General features: G+C 51.4%; 1 protein-coding gene across 4 annotated transcripts in view; it reads right to left on the bottom strand.

Annotated features, from left to right (window-relative positions):
- The window catches only part of fus (epithelial splicing regulatory protein fusilli), a 132,993-nt gene that overhangs the window by 51,398 nt on the left and 62,919 nt on the right, over nt 1-18,676 (bottom strand). For all 4 annotated transcript variants that reach the window (XM_075673908.1, XM_075673894.1, XM_075673901.1 and 1 more), the window contains exons 2-4: nt 18,292-18,435; nt 14,261-14,477; nt 972-1,061 (exon numbers count right to left, since the gene is read on the bottom strand). In XM_075673908.1, coding sequence (XP_075530023.1) covers nt 972-1,061; nt 14,261-14,477; nt 18,292-18,435 — 451 coding nt within the window. The remainder of the gene's footprint in view (nt 1-971; nt 1,062-14,260; nt 14,478-18,291; nt 18,436-18,676) is intronic.

Here is an 18,676-nt window from a genome sequence, read left to right as displayed (position 1 = left end):
TAGCAAAGACAAGGCATAACATTTACTGTGCCGGAGTAGCACTGGATCAGGGTTCGCATTTGCAAAGCCGTTCTTAAGAAAGCTTTATCGTTCTTCGCCCACCTTCACTAATTCACGATTGGCCGAAGCATTCTTCTTTTTTCCTGGGAAGCGCTCTGGCGAGTTATTTGCTTTGTAAATACGGGCTTAGTGCCATATATCGTGTGGGTGGCGATGCCAGCTGGTCTGGGTCACCTCATCACCGTCACTTCAGCATCACCCGTTATAATAAGGATGTTATAAAAATTAAAGGCATTTTCAGATCGTAGAAAACATTTCAAAAGATGCACTCACACTTGTATCACGGAAAAAAGAAGGTTGCTTATAACAGGACAAAATGAAAGTCAAAGTTTTTTAAACTTTGCTCCCAAAACACTGACATCCGTTAAGCTTTTGCGACGTCATTGATTTCACGTTACTTTCGCGTACTCCTTTTTGGGCGAGAAAGGTCACCAAAAAGTTGCCGTGTAGATTACTGGCTTATTTCTGATTGAGATGCAATCGTTTCATTATCAGTAAACTGTTTGTTAGACTCTAGCAACCGCTTAGAAAGTCACCGACGTCACGGGCAAATTGTGCAGGAATGTGGATGCGGTGGCGCCACTTGTCTGTTTGGCGCCACACGCTAAACCTCTGATGCCGTTAAGAACGACACCTTAGAAATTGCAGAAGCTTTAACTAATAATGTAGATTGGCTTATTATTACTTTTTGATGTGTTTTTAATTAACCCGACTAATAGGATAACTCGTACTAAACTTGCTAGAGCTTAATTCATTCTCTTCTGTTTTTCTTTTCCCGTTCGTTGATGTGCACGCATGTTGCACGGATCGGCACAATGTGTGAATGCTTTGCTATTGACACGACGGCGATATCTCTGGCTCCTCGTTTGAAGCAATGCCATTAGCTTAGTTATAAATAACCAAGAACTTACCGTCCATGTTAAGCCTTAAGATAATCTTGGCCATGTCTTGTACATGACGAGTAATTACTTCCGCCGATGCATCGGGCTCCATAGAAAGGTCTATGAGTTCGGGTCAAGCATAAACACAAACAGCATCCATTGTTTGCAACAAACAAACAAACAAACAAACAAACCAATAATCAACACAATTTTAGAAAAATGCTTTTCAATGCATCAGACACTTGCCAAGACAGATAGAGAGAGAGAATTTACGAACAGTGAATCCTATACGACTATAGGCTATATACGAAGATCATCTGAAAGGAACATAAAAGGCAAATTACTGACAAAAAGAAATAAGCGATCCGCTGACTCTTAAAATTTTATCACCTGAGAGAGTTGTAGAAAGATTGCATTTGGAGGCTTCCGTCTATCGATGATCTGCCACCAAAGATGCCACCAATGAACCTTACATTTTCCCATTTTCCTGCACCCCCCCAATGTGAGACACCTTCTGCGAGAATCCAACGAAGCTTTCACTAAACTCAGTTTATTTTTACTGTTTTTATGCGAGCAGTATTCTAAGGCAACATTTATGAACGTGTAAGTCTTATAAAAAATTATAGCTTGTCACGCGCACTGTAGGCGTGGCGGAGATCTCTTACCACGCCTTAACTGATTTGCAGCAGACGCAAACTGTGAAGGGCCACTGCTTCCTTTGATTTCGCTGCGTCCACGTGGCCAATAAAAACGCTTCAAATTAACTTCGTGCTGTTTCGGGGATCTCACGTTGTCGCCTCCCCCTCTCATAATCTGACGAATGGCTTCGTGTTATTTTGTCGTCGCCTTTCTTCAAACTACGAACCTCCAGAGACCGAGCGACTTATAAGCGAACGGTACGTTGCTTGGACGGCCTGACAACCAGACGTTGCGGCTCTGATTCGGCCTGGCGACGCTGTCTACCCGTCGTAGTACCTAGAGTTACCGTTGTCAGGAACGGCCTGCAGAGGTGCCGACATACAAAGTTTTCTGAGCCAGCTGCAAGCGTGGCGAGCGTCCCCGAAGAGACTGGTGGAAGCCTTCACCACCTGCCGCGGTGTCTCGTTTCGTAGGGACGACGATGTGCCTCGTCAACACGCCCTCGGCGCCGCTATGACTAAACGCGATCGGCGGACCAACTATTGTTAGTGAAATCGCCAACGCCTTCACGGTTCGACTGAAGCAGGGGGAGTTCCTGGAAGGAGATGCTTTGCGGTGCCTTCTCACGAGCCTTTGAAGACGCCAGACAATGGACAGCCGCGGCGGCCGCTGTACGAGGTCAGCTCGGGGATTAAGAAGCGCCTGCTCGGGTCAAGCACCGTGACCACGAGAACCCACTCTCCTCGGCGTGGTCAGTGAAAACTGTGCGGAATTGTGTGTAAGCCTCCTCCAAAAAGGCGGGTCGACTACGATGCCGTTCGACGCTACGCATTGGAGGTGAACTGCTGTTTTCCCTCACCTAGGGATCTAGGGAGTACAGAGTGTTTATAAGCAGCTGTTGTGCGGCTGCTGAGTGTGCTCTTTCTCGCAGTCATGCTAGACTGATGAACTGCAACGTCCTTACGTAAATACTGTAAATAAACCCATATTCCTCGTTCTCGATGAGAAGCAGTCCTTCCCTTCAACAACGTCCTCAGCGTGGATAAGTTGGACGACAGCATGAGCCAGCTACCATCCATTTCATGCCCGACTCCAAACTTTACACCGTATGGCGAGAATAAGCAGTACTACATCTAGCAGCAGCGGCCGCCTCCTCTTTGGACATGACTGCTTTCTTGCGAGGGTGACGCATTCGCAGCACGACCGGCGCAACCAAGCGAGCGAGGAGGATGATACCGCGTTGTCACGTGACGCTGACATAGTCGCCTGCGACTGCATCTTCTCTCCGGCGCCGTGCTTCTCCTGCCCCCTCAAGCCTTGACCTATTTCCCTGATCGCACACACTTCCCTCTCTCCCATCTGTTATCGATGATAACCCACAACGGCGAGTGCGCTTGAATGATCCTTATAATGCTATCGCATTAAAATGTAAAGCTCGGGGAGTGGCAAGTCCCATTCGGGGGTTCTCCTGCCATTGGTTATTACTATTTCTGGAGTTTTACTTGTCAAAACCACGATATGACTCGTAACCGAACAATCGAGCACAGCGAAGGATGAAAGCGAACGCGCGGAGCGCATCGGGAGATGAAAGACCGCCATAGCGAGGAGAGCGCAAGGAGGAAAGTTGAGGAGACGGGTGAACCATGTGGCGGAAAGCGGAGGATGAGGATATGGCGAAAGCGAGAGAAAAAGAGCGTAGTGCTGCGCAAGACGGGCTGCGCGGAGACGATGGTTACGAGATGGCACTAGAGTAGCGCGCGTCGTATGGAAACAAAGCGCTGCATGAGCGGAGGTATGTCTGCGGCGGCTGCTGTGAATCGCGCCCATGCGTTACCCACGCATTTCTTTTCGCGGTCTCCCGATTAGCGAGGCAGTCGCGCCACTCTTCGCTCCGTTCGCAACGTGCCGCACGAGACAGAATTTCCGCGCCAGCCAATATATCTCGAAATGAAAACACATATAGAGCTGCGCTCAAATTTCGCATTAGGAAGTATCCTAATCGTCGGTGAAATTTTTAACGTGCACCGAATGCAGGGTGCACGAGCGTTTTTGCATTTCACCCCCCATCGAAGTGCTGCCGCCGCGACGGGAATCGAACCCGCAGCGCAACTCCATAGCCGCTAAGCCATCGCGACGGGTCTTCCTGCCATTGGTAGGCTCTGCTATTGCACTCGCTCCGGTCGTGGTATCTGTGAGTCATGACTTGTGTAAGTGAACCACCAGTACGTTTGTGACACTTGCTGGACGTTCCTAAGTTACGGGAGTAATACCGCGAGACAGCCGAGGTTCCAAGCAAAGTACGGATATGTGCGCACTAAAGTGTGAATGCCTAAGCACTTGTAGCGTTTCCACGCGACTCAACCTGACGAGCTGATGAGCTGGATGTCAGGCAGCTGTCTGTGCCTTTGTTTTTTTTTCCCTTTGCAAAGAGCGGCAAGCATTCGTACATGCTGCGTGCCCCCCCCCCCCCACACACTAGCTATAGACTACGCATAGCAGTAGGCGACACCCCTGCACTGAAGACACATGAAGGAGAACCACTGCATGCGGCTTAACGACCAGGCGGCTGACGCTGGCCTTGAATAATGATGTAGCCTGCAGCGTAGATTTCTCTAGCGGACCACGCGCTACCTTAATCTCATTCAGGAAGAAATTTTTCTTTTAAGAAGAAAAACGGGCCGCTTATTATCAACGCTTCTCATTTATCCATGGATGAAGAGAAAACAGCGATAAGGATGAAGAAAAGGTTTCGATAAGGACGTAAAATACTATGAGGTCAGCCAACAAAAGAATTATTAGGAATATTGAGAATTTCCAATATTTTTTTCAGTCATGTCAAAAAGGGAATTATCACAGGAGGGTGGAAAATTACACCTAGACTAGCCGTGATGCATGCCCAGAAGGAAAACCAAGAAGGGCAAGAAAGAGCTCGTTTTCTTCTACTGAGCAGAGAGGCCCTCATCAAAGCATGATGGCGCGCGCTCCCTTCTTTCCAAATAATATACTAAAAAGAAAAATGTTTGCCTGCTCCATAACGTGTCAAGTGCTATATTGTGTCTCGTGCCGTTGCCACAAGTTGACCGTGTGGCAGCTACTTTGCCTTCTGGCCCACAGGCTTGCGCAGGGCGTTTCATTGGGGGGTCAAAAGGTATACTGCAACCTCTACCAATAGAAAACAGACAAACGCGGAAAAAATAAAAGTTCTGTAATGAGGCAGATGCTCCTTCGCCCCGTCCTGCACAGCCGAACCCCTTTTCTTACGAAGCGAGCCAAGCATCGGAGGGATGTAGTGTGTTCCGGTCGTCTGCACTTGCACCCAAGCTGGGTCCCTACGTGTATGTACGCGCGCCCCGTACGATGTGCAGCGCTGCTCTTACATCCGCAGGCTACGGGCGGCCAGGCAGCGTTCTGGCATTAGGCACAACGTCATTGATGCTATGCGCCCACGCCACGGGCCAGTCGCGTCGGGGCCGTCCACATGGCGCCACGACTTGGCGTAGGACACAACGGCGGGGCGTGCGCGTCTCGTCCCCAGGCGCGAGACGGGCTCCGAAGGAAGCGGAACTGCCGCCGGGAGCGCGTCACGTAGCCCGCCGAGCAGGTCCACGCCGGGTTCCGGCCATTCCGGTTTCTTCCTGGCACCCTTTCCTCATGGGCCGTTCCACAGGCGAGCCAATCCAAGGGCAATTTTGCCGGCGGCGGCACCCGTCACGCCAAGCAGGAGGAAGCCGGGCTCAGGAGCAATGACCTTATTCTCGCACGCACCGATAGCAGGATCAACTGGCCAATCGGGCGGCCTACGGGCGCCAGAGGGGTGCGTGCCTCCCTCTTTTTTTCTTTTTACCGCTGCCGCCAGCACCACGAGCGCACACCCCGCTCACCGTGCGCGGCCGCCCTCGGTCTCGTCGTCCAGCAGGCCGCCCCCTCTGCATTGCGCTTCCTGCAGGCGCGGGGCGAGCGTAAAACAAAGATAGCGCGACACCGCTCTTTCACAATCGATCTCTAATAGCTTAGCCATAACGGGGGCAGCATAACCACGCACGCCGCCGGGCCGGTTAAGGACCTCGTTAACTTCGGGGAGCGGGAAAAGAACATTCTGCTGTTGGGTTCTGCACAGCAGCTAAACACACCGGCGGCTTTTCGATGACACCTGTTCTCGAGTCGTTTAATGTAGGAAGTCGCCGAACGATTACGGCGAAATGCCTGCTCCTGTATTATTTCGAAGCAGTGTGCCGGCTTTTCAAGTTTTACAAAAGCGTGGACCACCAGTTGAGCGACTCTAGGAGGCCTTATTGAGCCCTCATTAGTTGTCTCGCAATTTGTGGCAAGTGTCGCGTCATTTCCCAAAACGCGGCGACGAGGGTGAGCGCGTGCTACAGGTGTCCGCCCCCTGCCCGCTCAGAACGTGTGGACTCACTCGTGCACTTCCTTGTGACTCCCGGCGCGACTGTGGTTACCCGCGCAGCAAACCGGTCGTATAGTGCTTTATGCAGCGCCGTGTACAGTGCCTCCCCGCCGCGAGTCCTTGAGATGTTCTGTCGCAACGGCAGCAGAGTAGTTAACATTGAGCTCGGCGGGTTCGTAGTTTACAGCGACAATGTCTGGTCGCTCATTATAGAAGGCGCTTAGCGACAAAGAACTACACGAAAAAAGAAGAGGAACCACAATTCTCTCTCCCTTGCTTAGATGGTGTTTCAGTGTCATTCGGCATCCTGAATTCAGAATGCTTAAAACGAGGTTAAAGCTTCAAAATGTGTCTGTCGGCTCGGTTACGGCTACATGGCCACAGATGTCAACGTTATAGATGTAGCGAAATTTCTGCAAATGCCTGTGCATACGAGCACAGCTGGACGAAGGTGATCAGGAGTAGCCCACGCGCAAATATTAGATACTCGTGGCGCAGCTAGCGAGTTACGAATATGACACGAATACTCTTCTGCGATACTTTATGCGCGTCCGCTGCCATGCTAAATCCCTTCAAGCGCTTTTCCATTTCTGAAGATATCGAAGCTCAAACTTCAAGGAGACTGACGTAGCCTGCACGGAGGAGTAAGTTTATTTTTTGCGCAGTATACGTCAGTGTTTGTGACAGTGGCGCCCGCTTGCTGACACAAAGCTGCGACGGTGATGCGCCACTAAGATGGTGCGAGAGAACGCTGTAACGTTGCGCTGCTGCAGAGCGATAAGGACGGCGCGGCAGCGCGGAACGTTAGCATCGGCGCGTGGGATATCGGTGACTTGCACACAATGAGCGCTGTATGCGTAGGTGGCGTCCCGTCGCGAAACGCGCTTCATTTTTCCCAGCGCCGTTTCTCAACCTCAAGCAGGGACAACGCCAGTAACGCCTATTTGGAATTGACTTCAATTTTCCATATTCCACAATCTTACTCTAGAGCGAGGCTTCACGTAAGCGCCTTCTTCGGAAGCACAAGTCGCGTCACTTCGAGTTGACGAGAGCGGATGCCATGAGTCTTTCTATCCAAATATCGCACAGTGCGTGCCGACGACACACGGTTGCGGCACACACGCATAAGGAAATCATCTGCGCGACGTATTCCGGTGCCTGTGTGTTTATGGAGTTACGATTATTTAAAAAGAAAGCACGCACCACCTTAGCAGCCGTTCCGACTACGACACACAGTGGGGCCTCGAGACACCGGGGGGACACTAATCGATCGCACGCCCGGCGTTGTGTACAACCAAAGCGCGGCGTTATGCAAGCCAGGGCACCTGTAGTGTGCGGCCGACGAAGGCGTCGTCGAATAGGGTGCACGCGTGCGAGAAGGACCCGCCAAGCTGGCTGCCGGCACTTTGGGGCCGCTTGGTTCCAGCGCTGTTTGTTTTGACTGCGTGACTCCAGATCGGTGTCAAGGGCGAATACACCTCCCTTGCCGCCGCCGCTTAGCGGCCAATCAGCGCGGGTCGCCCGGGTGGCGGCAAGCAGGGAGGAAGCTAGCAGCGGCGGCAAGCTGGCTTTCCCCCGCGGCGGCAGCCCCGTTTGTGCCGGCCGGCGCCGCAACGCACGAGCGACCTGAGCCGCCGCACTGAACGCGTTGCGCAAGCAACACCACGCACCACATAACGCCGCGCTCAAAGTGTCCTTTCGGGAGATCGATTGGCTCCGTGCTCAGCGCCTGCTGCTCACGCGCGTAGACCCGGCTTTCGCAGATGGAGAAAAGCACCGACCACATCGCAGTGAAGTGCGCCGAGGATTAGAGGTTTGAGCCCGCTGCTCAACCGCGGGGACCGGGCTCTTGTAACGCTGAAAGGGCGCAGCATGTAGCTTGGTGGAGCCCGTTGCTTTTTGTCCTCTGGGTGTCTGAGTCGCATCTTCCTACACGTGCTTGGAAGGGAGGCAGCAGGAATTAATGCGGAACTAGCACCATCGGACTCTGCTTCTCATAAAGGAGCTTTCATTCTCGGTCCGCTGGTTACCTCAAAACTTTGAATCGTAGCAACTGCTAAATTCAACACGGGCCTCACGTCTTCTCCTTATTCAGCACATGTCATGTGCACGTCTGCCTCCCAAGCGATTGCCGCTTCCCAGCGTTCCCTATGTGTGCGTCCTCCTTCCGAGCGTTCCCTCAATACACTGCTCCTTATACCCAGCGTTTTCCCTAAGCGCTTCATTGCCAATGTTCACCTTGTGTGCTTCCAGTGTTAGTCCTGCATATTGTGTGCTTGCCAGCGTGCACTGTGCATTTCTTCCTACCTAGCGCTTTCCCTGTTTACTCGTTTCCCAGCAATCGCCCTGCGTATTTATTCCGCTCCGGCGTTCGTACTACGTACTTCCTTTCGGCGTTCGCCCCTGTCTATTTATTCCTTCACAATGTTTGCCCTGTGCACTCCTCAAAAGTTATTCAGTGAGCTTTTGATAATTTGACTCTTCTCAGCGTTTGCCCCCTGTACTTCCTGTCCTGTGTGCTTCATTTTTTGGTGCTTCGTTCATCGAATTACTTCTCCCTTACCAGCGTTCCCCTGCAGTGCATTTGTTCACTTTCAGCGTTTTTCCGGTGTGCTTCCTCCTTCCCAACGTTTCTCCTCTGTATTTTTCTTTCACAGCATTTGTCCAGCACACTTCTTCCTTCCCAGCGTTGGGTTTGTGTACTGCTTCAGCCATAGCATTCGTGCTCCGTACTTCTTGCTTTTGTCCACAATTGTTTATTGTTTTCTAACTCTCATGCACACCTTTCGATTACCAAGTGGCCGACCTTTCTTTCTTAATTTCCATATCCCGGCTCGATGATTGGCAAAAAACAACGCTGGTATGCACATTCTCGCATAATCTGTGGGCGCGCCAACTATAATGACTGAACGCCGCTAGCAAACCAGTGTAAAAAAAATCAGCAGAAAAAGAAAGGTGCTGCAGAGGTACTGAAGGAAAATCCAAGTAAACAAGACTCCCGGTCAATTCCTTATCAGTACTTACGCGTGGCTTTGTCATTTCCAGCACCTCTTAGCAAGCGCTAGGCGACTAAAGAAAAAAAAGCGTTATGCTTTTTTTTTTCTTTTACTTGTAGAACTCTAAATGGAATCTAAGCTGTTCAGAATGGTTCCCATGTGTTTCCGAATTGGTGTGTCGCATGTGGTTGCGATTGAACGAACCTGTGATTAGCCGATACCAGCAGTTTCTACATCTACGCATTGTTTCAACCGCAATTAGCGTAGTAAAAATAAGTGAAAGTTTTCGTACGGTCTAATAATCTAAAGAAGCAAACGTGGAAGCGACGGAGTGATAAACATAAGTTACTAGGACTGGAACGGAAGACATCGGCTATTAAACTGGGACGCCATGAAACCGGCCTAGCTGCCCAAAAAACCAAGCCGAGGCAACGCAACTGCTATGCAAGATGCAACACGCTTCGCAAGAGCCCTAAGCATAATAAACTTTAGTACAACCTGGCCATACAGCTCTCAGGAAGGGTTGCGAATACGGACTCGCTAAATGGCACCAACTATAAAGATGAGTAAACGTCGGTGAAACGTGTCCTCCTGTGCAGCGTATCAAACAAGCTGCGAAACTGCAACGTTGAACGCGGTCTTTTTTTTTCTTGGCCATCCATATATCGGCGCATATTATACTGAGTAGGATTGTTGGTATGAGCCAGATATCGCATGATGTTAGAGAATTTCCAAGTACAGGCGTCACTGCACACATCAGACAAACTGTTCGAAGGTGTTCTCTTTCCCCACCACCACAGGCGACACGATGTCCGCCTTCTACGACTCTCTATGTGACAATGTGCGCATTGAAGGCTGGAACCGGGCTACCAGCTCTCAAGTCATTCTGCCATGGTCTAAACTTGTAACTTGCGTTAAGCTCATAAGATGCATGCTTTTAGAATACGAAAATAAAGAAAGAAAAACAATCGAAAACACAGCGGAGCTCAGAAGCTTGTTTTTCTTCTAATGGTGGGCAAAGATAGGAGAGCCCAATCTTCATGAAGCGCCATTATCCCGAAAATTTTGGCCCAAGCGCTGTTATTAAGAGCACTGAGCATAGCAAAACTGGCTCGGCGGCCTGCGCTCGGTGGAAGCTCTTGAGATGGCGCAGCTCGGTAGGAGGAAATGTCCTGATTTCTCGTCGCGTAAGAGCCGACCTCCGGCTTATGCAGAAACAAGTCGGAGGATCGCTCGGCGCGAGTGTTCGAGAACGACGTATACAACCCTGAAGTCGCTATAGGGTGCGGATACATAATTGCGTGAGCGTCACTCGGCAGATGTAATGAACTCAGCTTGAAACCAATTAAGAAGAAAGGTTACACGTCTCGTTTCTGCAGCAAAGAACAGGCCTGGTGAGCTGCGAGCGCGAGCTGAGCCACTGGACTTGCAGGCAGAATGCGACAAAGTCAACGAAAGCCAGTAAGCCAAGGTGCAAACGGCAAATTGGCCAGCAGGGAAGAACGGGCGAAGGAAGCGTAGTAAAGAAGAAAGCAAGTGGACGGCGCGTGGGGGAGAAGGTGGGAAGAACGAAGCCGCCTGGACGGTTGGGCGAGTGCGACGAGGAGAGCAAATGAGCGAAAAGTTCGGGGACCTCTTGCGTCACGGCTACGAGCGGCGAGTGTAAGCGCGCGCCAAAGCTACCAAAGCCGCCAAGGTTGCCAGCCAGCCCACACGAAAGCGAAAACCGACGCCGAACGGGCAGCGAAAGAAGCAAACAGGTCCAAGAGCAGAGGAGCAAAGGGAGAAGAGGCAAAAAGAAAAAAGAAAAAGCAACGAGTAGCGCTACGCTCCAGAGAGCAGGAACTGCAACAGTCCGCGAGGTATGAGCCTGCGGAAGGGTGGATGCACGGCGGAGAAATGCGCGAGGCACGTTGCGTGGCTGATGGCGGCGGCCGCGGGTGCGTTGCCCCTCGGCGGAAGGAGTCGCTGGCGTGCAAACACGAGAGGGGCTACCCCCTGTCGGACGAAAAGAAAGCGCCGAAGCACCGGCGAGCACGAATTCGAGTCGTGATTTATTCTGCCCGTTGTGCCCCGCGGGAAGAAAGGGCCGAGGAGGCAGCGCCACTCGCCGATCATTACGCGGCCTTCCTCGGGGCGCGCGTTCCGGCGTCGGCGGCTCTTATCCGCGGCGCTGATGGCCACCGCAGACGTCGTCGTCGTCGTCGTGATGGTGCCGCCGCGCATAGCGCACCTCTGCCGAGGAGGCCATTCGCGGACCGCCGCCACCCGCGGAGGAAGAGAGTCGCACTTCCAAGTTCATGGGCAAGAGTCCGTGACGGAGAAGGGCTGCGACATTTTCAGCGGGGGCCTCCTCTTTATCCAAGGTCACAGCGGGGAACGCAGGAAAAATTCGCCTCCGTGACGCAATCTCAGGCAGCCGATGGACAGTCGCCCGATCTCGTGTCTCTTCAGCTCCTCTGTACCATAGACCGTTCGGGCCTACCGTATTGGGTAACAGCCGAGCTATGTGTCAGCGTGCTGGTTTCGTGGCTCTGTGCGAATCATTTTTCTTGGCGCATTTCTGCAGAAAAGCCCATTGTCTGTATGTACTCTCGCAAGTTTCAGGAAGATCTGCCGGCTTGTTGGGAAATAGGAGGTGCCATCGTATTACATAGTCTCTCAAGGCCATATACGATATCATTTTGATTTTTTTACCTTTAGGCTAAATACATAACTTACAACCCGAACTGGCGCTTAGTTCCGGTTTTTATGACAAGCTGTACGACTCAATGCAGACATGTTTCAACCTTGCGCCTTCTCTCTCTCTCTCTCTACTCCACTTTTCTTTTTTCGGTGTTTTTCGCCGCCGTATGATTGTCCGACACTCTTCAGAGTATAAAGTCGCACGACGTGCAGAATGGTCGTTCTAGTAGCATGTGCCAAGGCTTGGTGCGCATTTCTTCGCCTTCCAACGACTATGCACTGTCGCTACTGTCGAGACGCAGCAGTGTGCTTGGCCCAGACTTGGCGTCTCAGTCCTTACTGCGCAATGAACCCACCGATGCGCCTCTCCTGTAGCCGCGCAGCTGAGTATAGGACCTGTCGCCGAGCAAACAAGGCCCACGCCCAGTCAAATAGGTCCAGCCCGGCGGACGTCCAGGACAAAGGCGGCCAGCGGCGGCGCTTCTCTTTCCGTGCCGGACAGGCCAGGACTTCCTGCTACGCAACAGGTTCGGCCGGAGGTCCTTGAACCGGCCTCCTCGCTCCCTCCGCCGCGGGTGGAGCAGCGCGATGCTCGCTCCGGGGGCTCGCGGCGCGCGTCCACCACGCTCCGCCGCGTCCGCCATCGGCAGCAGTCGTAGTCGGTCAGGCCGGCGACAAAACCGAGACATGTGAAACTTGCTCGTACGGAACGATCGACGCCGACAAATGGCGTTTGCACCGCCGAAATGGATGACTGACCGGAGGCTGGCTGCTTCACACGCAGAGCCTACTCCTCTGGAAGAAGGCCGCGGGGAGGCCGGCCCCCGAGCGAGCGTGGTGGTTACGAAACAATGCTTCGTGTTACGCGGCAAGCTCGCGCGCTAACCCATAAGGGCGATATATCCCGCCGAAATGGGAGCAGGGGAGGCCCACAGTTCTGTGCCAGTCCGCAGCGTCTGCTGTGCACACGTAGCACGGGCCTCTCAAGTCTACGCCGCTGTACGACAGTGGCGGTCAGATTACCTCTATAATGAATGATCCGTGTCAGACACACATTGGCTGTGGAATACTTGCGGATGTGAAACAGCAAAAGGTATAGTGCCCGCAGTGACAAGAAAACCAAAAGCAGCGTGGCATAAATAAGCGTGGAGCTGTAGCACCTGTATAGTGTACCTCTGTTGGGAGACCGAAAACGAGGTCGTTTTCGGGCACGTGCAAATGCAGAAAAGCTTTTACAGGTGTACATATCTTGGAAGTACACACCAGACATGTCATGCGCCGATAGATCGCGAGAGTTCGGGCTTCCGCTCAGAGCAGAGGATAAGGTTCTGTTTCCAGGCGTAATCAGGATATATTAGGAGGCCAACCCATTGCAGAGCAGAATATGAGGTTCTGGCTGCGTTGACGAATAAAGCCGCCGTGGCAGTTAAGGCCCAAGATTGATAAACCAGCTTTCTTTTTCGTGGTCTCCATCGTCGTTGCCTCGTCGTTGTCGCATACAATCAGAGTAACCATACGTTCTATACATAATTTCGAGAACGCAACCGAGGTCGCTAGAGCGAAAGTTCACCGTCGTCTATGTAACAGAAATGAGTCATACGCTGCAAAGAGGTTTTTAGAAGAGAAACTTCCGATGCTGGTCGAGCTTTTGAAAGCTAGGACACTTTCTCGTCGTCATCGTCAGCAGTCTAAACTGACCAAAACCACGCGTAATCTTACAACTAAGAAGAAGGCATAACATCATTCTGTTTTGCTGCTCTCCCTAGCTTTTGTTTTGTTAATTTCTTTTTCTGTCTTCTATTCTTAGAATACATACCTTTCCGACGTTACGAGTAGTTATAGGTGATTCTAGTACAAAAATGACATAACGAACCGCGCGAGTGCGGTCTGTGTGGATAATCATCGTCATTATCCGTCTATTTTATGTCCACTACAGGGCGAATACCCCTTCCAACGAACTCCAATTTACCTTGCGCCGACTGACTTCATGCTCTATTACGAATTTCCTCATCTCATAACAGCAACTAATCTAATGCCGTCTTTGACTACGTTTTCCTCTTCTTTGTCCCAATTCTATTGCTCTAATAGACCATCGGTTATCTGCTCTTCGCATTACACCACCTGCACAAGTGCGTTTGCTCTTAATCTCAACAATGATATCGTCTACTTGCGTTGTCTGTCTAATCCGTCATTTTTTTTTTCTTAGTAAAATCACAATTAGCAAGGCTTTCTAGCCCTCTTACCAAGAGCCAACGTAAATATGTGTGCTCTCGTTCGTTCTGTTTACTTATTTAACTTTTCCTTTTTTTTCCAGATTCGTCTAGCTGGCATTATCTGCTAGAAATCACTTACTTCCAGCGTTGAGATAGAACGACACTTCCTATCTATACCTTCGCATAAACATGACTCAAGTTACCACGGATGTTTTTACGTGGGCAACGTTGCACATTATACGTTACCCGCGCTCAACTTGTACCACGAGTGTCAAAACGTAACACACGAAGAACCACTGCGGTCGCGCACGTATCCGCGCGGCTCTCACGGCAGCTCTGGGCCAGATGCGCGCATGCGTGCGAAATCAGCCCCAAGGATACAAGCCAGCATGTCCTGCACCGAGTCGACGGCCTTGCCGTAGAAGGCCTGGAATTCCTTGCGCAGGTCGAAGAAGTGGTAGAAGGTGTCCGGCAGCAGGATGCCGTGCCGCACTGCCTCCGGATGCAGCGCCTGGCGCAGCGGCAGCTGGCCGTCCGTCACGAAGTAGAACTGGCCGCCGGCCTCGGCCTCCAGCCGCGCTCGGGCCCACTGGCTGAACTGCGGGGGGACAAGCGCAGCGTCAGCGCGACCTCACGCACTACTCTGGATTGTATACACGCAGTACGTACGTCAGATCAACGTTTTCATTTATATTTTTTAATGACGTTATCGCTCTGCACTTAGCTCTATACTGGCGCAGCCTGTGTACTGGTTCCGGCCTACCGCGCTCCGAATCGGTTTGTAGCGTTGCGGAGCCCTGTAGAATATGAATCTATAGAAAACTTACCCTAGCGGAACGTTCAGCTGCTCCCAGAGTGCTCAGAGGATGGCATGTGGCCGGAATTCTGTCGGATCTCGGTTGCGTTCCCTCTTCGATGGCGAGAGGCCGCGGAGCGCTCACACAGCTGGAGCGCGGCGCTCTGAACGAACCAAGCAACTGTGGTACGAGCGCTCGATTTTGGCCATGCCGAATGTAAAAAATCGCCGCCAGGACGCTCTACAGCGCTCGAAAGCGACCAATCGAGTGTACCATTAAAGGAGCAGGCGCTCCTGAGCGCTTGTCACGTGGCAGCGATATAATGGTTGCGGCAGAAGCGCAGCAGTAGGCCACACAGAAACAATTATATTTCTCAGCATTTTGTCAAGTCCCTCTATACAGAGACGGCTCCAGCCAAATGTACCCAGAGCGTGAACTGGTTACAGTATAATGCGGTGAGCATGAGCACCAGCGAGGGCGCATGCATTCAGAGCGGTGATGGTAACGTGAAACCTTCTGCAAGGTTACTCTGCGTGATCGCATATAATTCTCAACGCCGCATGCCTTTCGCCGCGTGCTGGCAATAAGTAAATAAAATCACCCTTCAGGTTTTACGTGCATTAAGCGGTCTTTGAGAGCGTCGACCTCTAAGAGCGACGCGAGGAAAAACAAAGCGAGCGTCGCCTTGCGTCCGGCATCCGAACAATCGCCTGCTGATAGAGTGGGCGGCGCCTCTCTGCGTGCGATCGCAGGGGCCATGTTGCGCCGAAGCAGCCGACACTGGGTAGAAACCATTGTGCGGCGCGTATAATATTGCGTTGGGCGCGCGGCAGAAGCTACAGGCGTTCAATCAGTATACACGCCTCGGGCCATAGCTATCATGCCTCGCCACAGGTACATTGCGTGCGACCCTAAACGGCGCAAAGAATGGTTGAGATATTGCATAATGAGATAAGAACGAGGCTAAGATGTCGAAAGACCCGGTGCTGCCTCTGCCCCTCCTCTTATTGCCTCACGAGCTGGCTGCATTCCGGCCGATGTTTCTTAACGCTGTTGGATAACGGTAGCAGCGCGCAACGGCAAGATATATGGCTGCAGTATTTCCTTAGGTGCTGTGGTTACTGAGGTCGTACTGGAGACACGATAAAAGATTTCACAAAAGGCATGCGTATTGCAGCACTGACGCTTTGCGGGTAATGTCGCGGTAATCAGGCCCCGTTTCCAGCAATTTGGTACTGCGGTCACTGCGTTTCGATAGGCACCGCTGTCATGAAATCTGTGCCTAACAAAATTTTGATTCATATGGGTTTCCTCCAGCGCAACGTTTATCGTTATCTCTCTCTCTCGCATTTTGCTCATACAGAGCATGCAAAGCATACAACGCATAAAAAGGCTCGTACAGAGCCTGTGTCGTACGTTGGGTCACACGAAAGTCATTGTATTTGCGACAAATTGCATAAACTGTTGCGCATTTGTTGGAATGAGTTTTGGATTTAAAGGAACTATACCTCCGTCCATGCACACGGAAGCCACGAAAAAGCTTGACTTTTGTCGCCGCATAGACATGCGGCCGAAAAACTAAGCGGTTGCACAGCGAATCTTTCTGTGGCAGCTCCTCCCTAAACACCATGGTGTTTAGAGAGGAGCTGCGTGCATATATAGTTGCCACAGAAAGCTTCACTGTGCATGTGTGACGGGCTCAACGTCAAGGTCACAAGCTAGTGCAGGCGTTCTCGCGGGTTCTTCGCGCGTAATATTTCTGTTGTCATATGTGTGAAAGGAGTTACTTTAAAAAAAACTATTTCTATAAGCATTAATACAGTTCTGAAGAGTCATGTTCAGCTTAACGGCAAATATCCGAATATAGAGGCACTACCTCATTTAGCGATTTTTGTGTGTGTGTGTGCACATTTATCCATTACATATTGAACGAGTTAACAGTAATAGGAACTTTTTTACACTCACTAGTAACTCGCAGAAGCATGGTATAATGACGAAACGCAACAGGTTTTTCCGCGTTGAACACTGCGGAAAGAGACGCTCCACGACGTTGTCGGGGTGCGCACACAGTGTGGATAAGTGGGTTGAGCAATCCGTTGCTAGCACGTTACCTCGCATCTTAACTATCCGAGCCATCGCGGTGCGGGCACAAGGTCGACTCTACTTCGAATTCAGAAGTGGTACAGATGTTCCTTATCGCATCACGAGAGATCCCCGTAGAACCACCGCCTCATCCAGTGCCCCATCTGTCTTGAATAGCAAATGCATGGGCCATTACGATGACTGTGTTGGACTACATATGCCTAGCTTTCTTCGGTTTAACCATCCCATAGGATGGAACACCCATTCCCTCTTTTTTTTTCTCTCTCTCTATTTTCCATCGAGGTATGCGCATGCGAACCAGCTCGCGAAGACGGAGTACAGTCTTTGTTATCGCCGCTCCATTACTCGTAGGATGTCTGCGCGTTGACTGTTTCAAATACGTGCTTCAAAATAAGCTGCGTGACCATCTATCAGCTGCGGATATTCTCGCCGAAGACCCTGGACGGCTTTTTTCCGGTTATCATTTTCCTGCCTTCTGTCCCGCGCACGGGTCATGCGCGTTTTCCCGAACGGACCGGGTCCGCGTTTAACTGAGAGAAACGCATATGCAGCTGTCGTAGTCGAAAGGAGTTTATATGTGACGCCTGATGACGCCAGTTTAACGCAAAAGAGCAAAAAAAAAATAATAATAGTGTTTACATGTAATAGCCGAACTTTAGCATAGCGAGAGGCCGGCATTTTTTCTACAGCTGTTAACGAGCATCATCCAAATGCCCATGGCATCACGCACGCACACACGGCACCACGATGTAATCTCGCGATCAAACTGCCGCTATCTTCTGCACTGCACTTAGCCTGGCGCGTAGAAGTGTGGCATTAGGGCGACTGCGCAAATACTAGTAATTATTGCACATTCATTCCCAAGTGGAGTGAATGTTGTTGCGAACGGCACGGAAAGACAGTGGTTGTCGCGTGTTTTCAGGACGATGCGGAACTAGCAGTAGTATATATAGAATGAGTAACGCAAGGAGACAACTTTCCCAAATGATGCATTCCTACAGGCACAACATATGCGTTGCGCAGAACGTGTGCGGCGCCGTCAGCTCGCACAGACAAATGTGTCTCCCAACAAAGGGCACGTAGTCAAGCTCGCTACATATATATATAAATATATGCGGAACCATTGAAGCGTCGCTGCAGAGCACGAGAACCTGCGGTTTTTAACGCAACGATGGGCCCAGACTTGTACAACTTTCACTGCTTTCTCTATCGAGTTTTTGTTTTTGCCTAAACTTGATCGCTAAATTCGGGCCTGCGATTTGACTGTTGTGTTAATCCAATCCGGGATACGGCGAGGGTGGCGGCATGGTGAGAGGAGACGCGCGTTTTATGTGCGTATAACGCCATCCTGTACACCTTGGCACCGTCGTGCGGGTAAGGACGGCGCGAAGTGTGCTCCGTAACCCTGACACAATGTTAGTGCAAGGTCACCAGTCCTTGCGGTGGCCTTTCTTAGCAGCCAACCAAAAAGGTCAACGTCGAGACGAAGCCGGTGTCGCCATTGCGCGTTACCTGATCGATAACTTGCTCCAGGGGCACGGCGTTCTTGAGCTGTTCTTCAGAGATTCCGTACTCGGTGCGACACGATTCTGAGATGACGTTTTCGTTGACATCGCAGGAGCGTGGCTTGACCAGGTTCTGCTGCACGGCCACCACCTGCGACAGCGGAAAGTGAGACGGCGCCGCTTAGCACCAACGGCAGTCAGCTGCTGTGTGCAAGCAAACTGCTACAGGAAATAGTGGAGAGGTTGGCCGCAGGAGCACTGCTGTTTCTTTTTTTTCTCCGGCACAGACTATATCTGACTACGGGAATGCGTAGCCAATGTATCGCGTGTATACTCCATACGTACAGTGGCTGGCGTTCGGCGAGTAACGCACTAAGTCAGAATACATGGCG

This window comes from Dermacentor variabilis, chromosome 1 (assembly GCF_050947875.1).
Source record: "Dermacentor variabilis isolate Ectoservices chromosome 1, ASM5094787v1, whole genome shotgun sequence".
NCBI classification, from domain to species: domain Eukaryota; kingdom Metazoa; phylum Arthropoda; class Arachnida; order Ixodida; family Ixodidae; genus Dermacentor; species Dermacentor variabilis.
The sequence above is the reverse complement of the archived record's forward strand: the minus strand, read 5'-3'. Positions and strand labels throughout refer to the sequence as shown.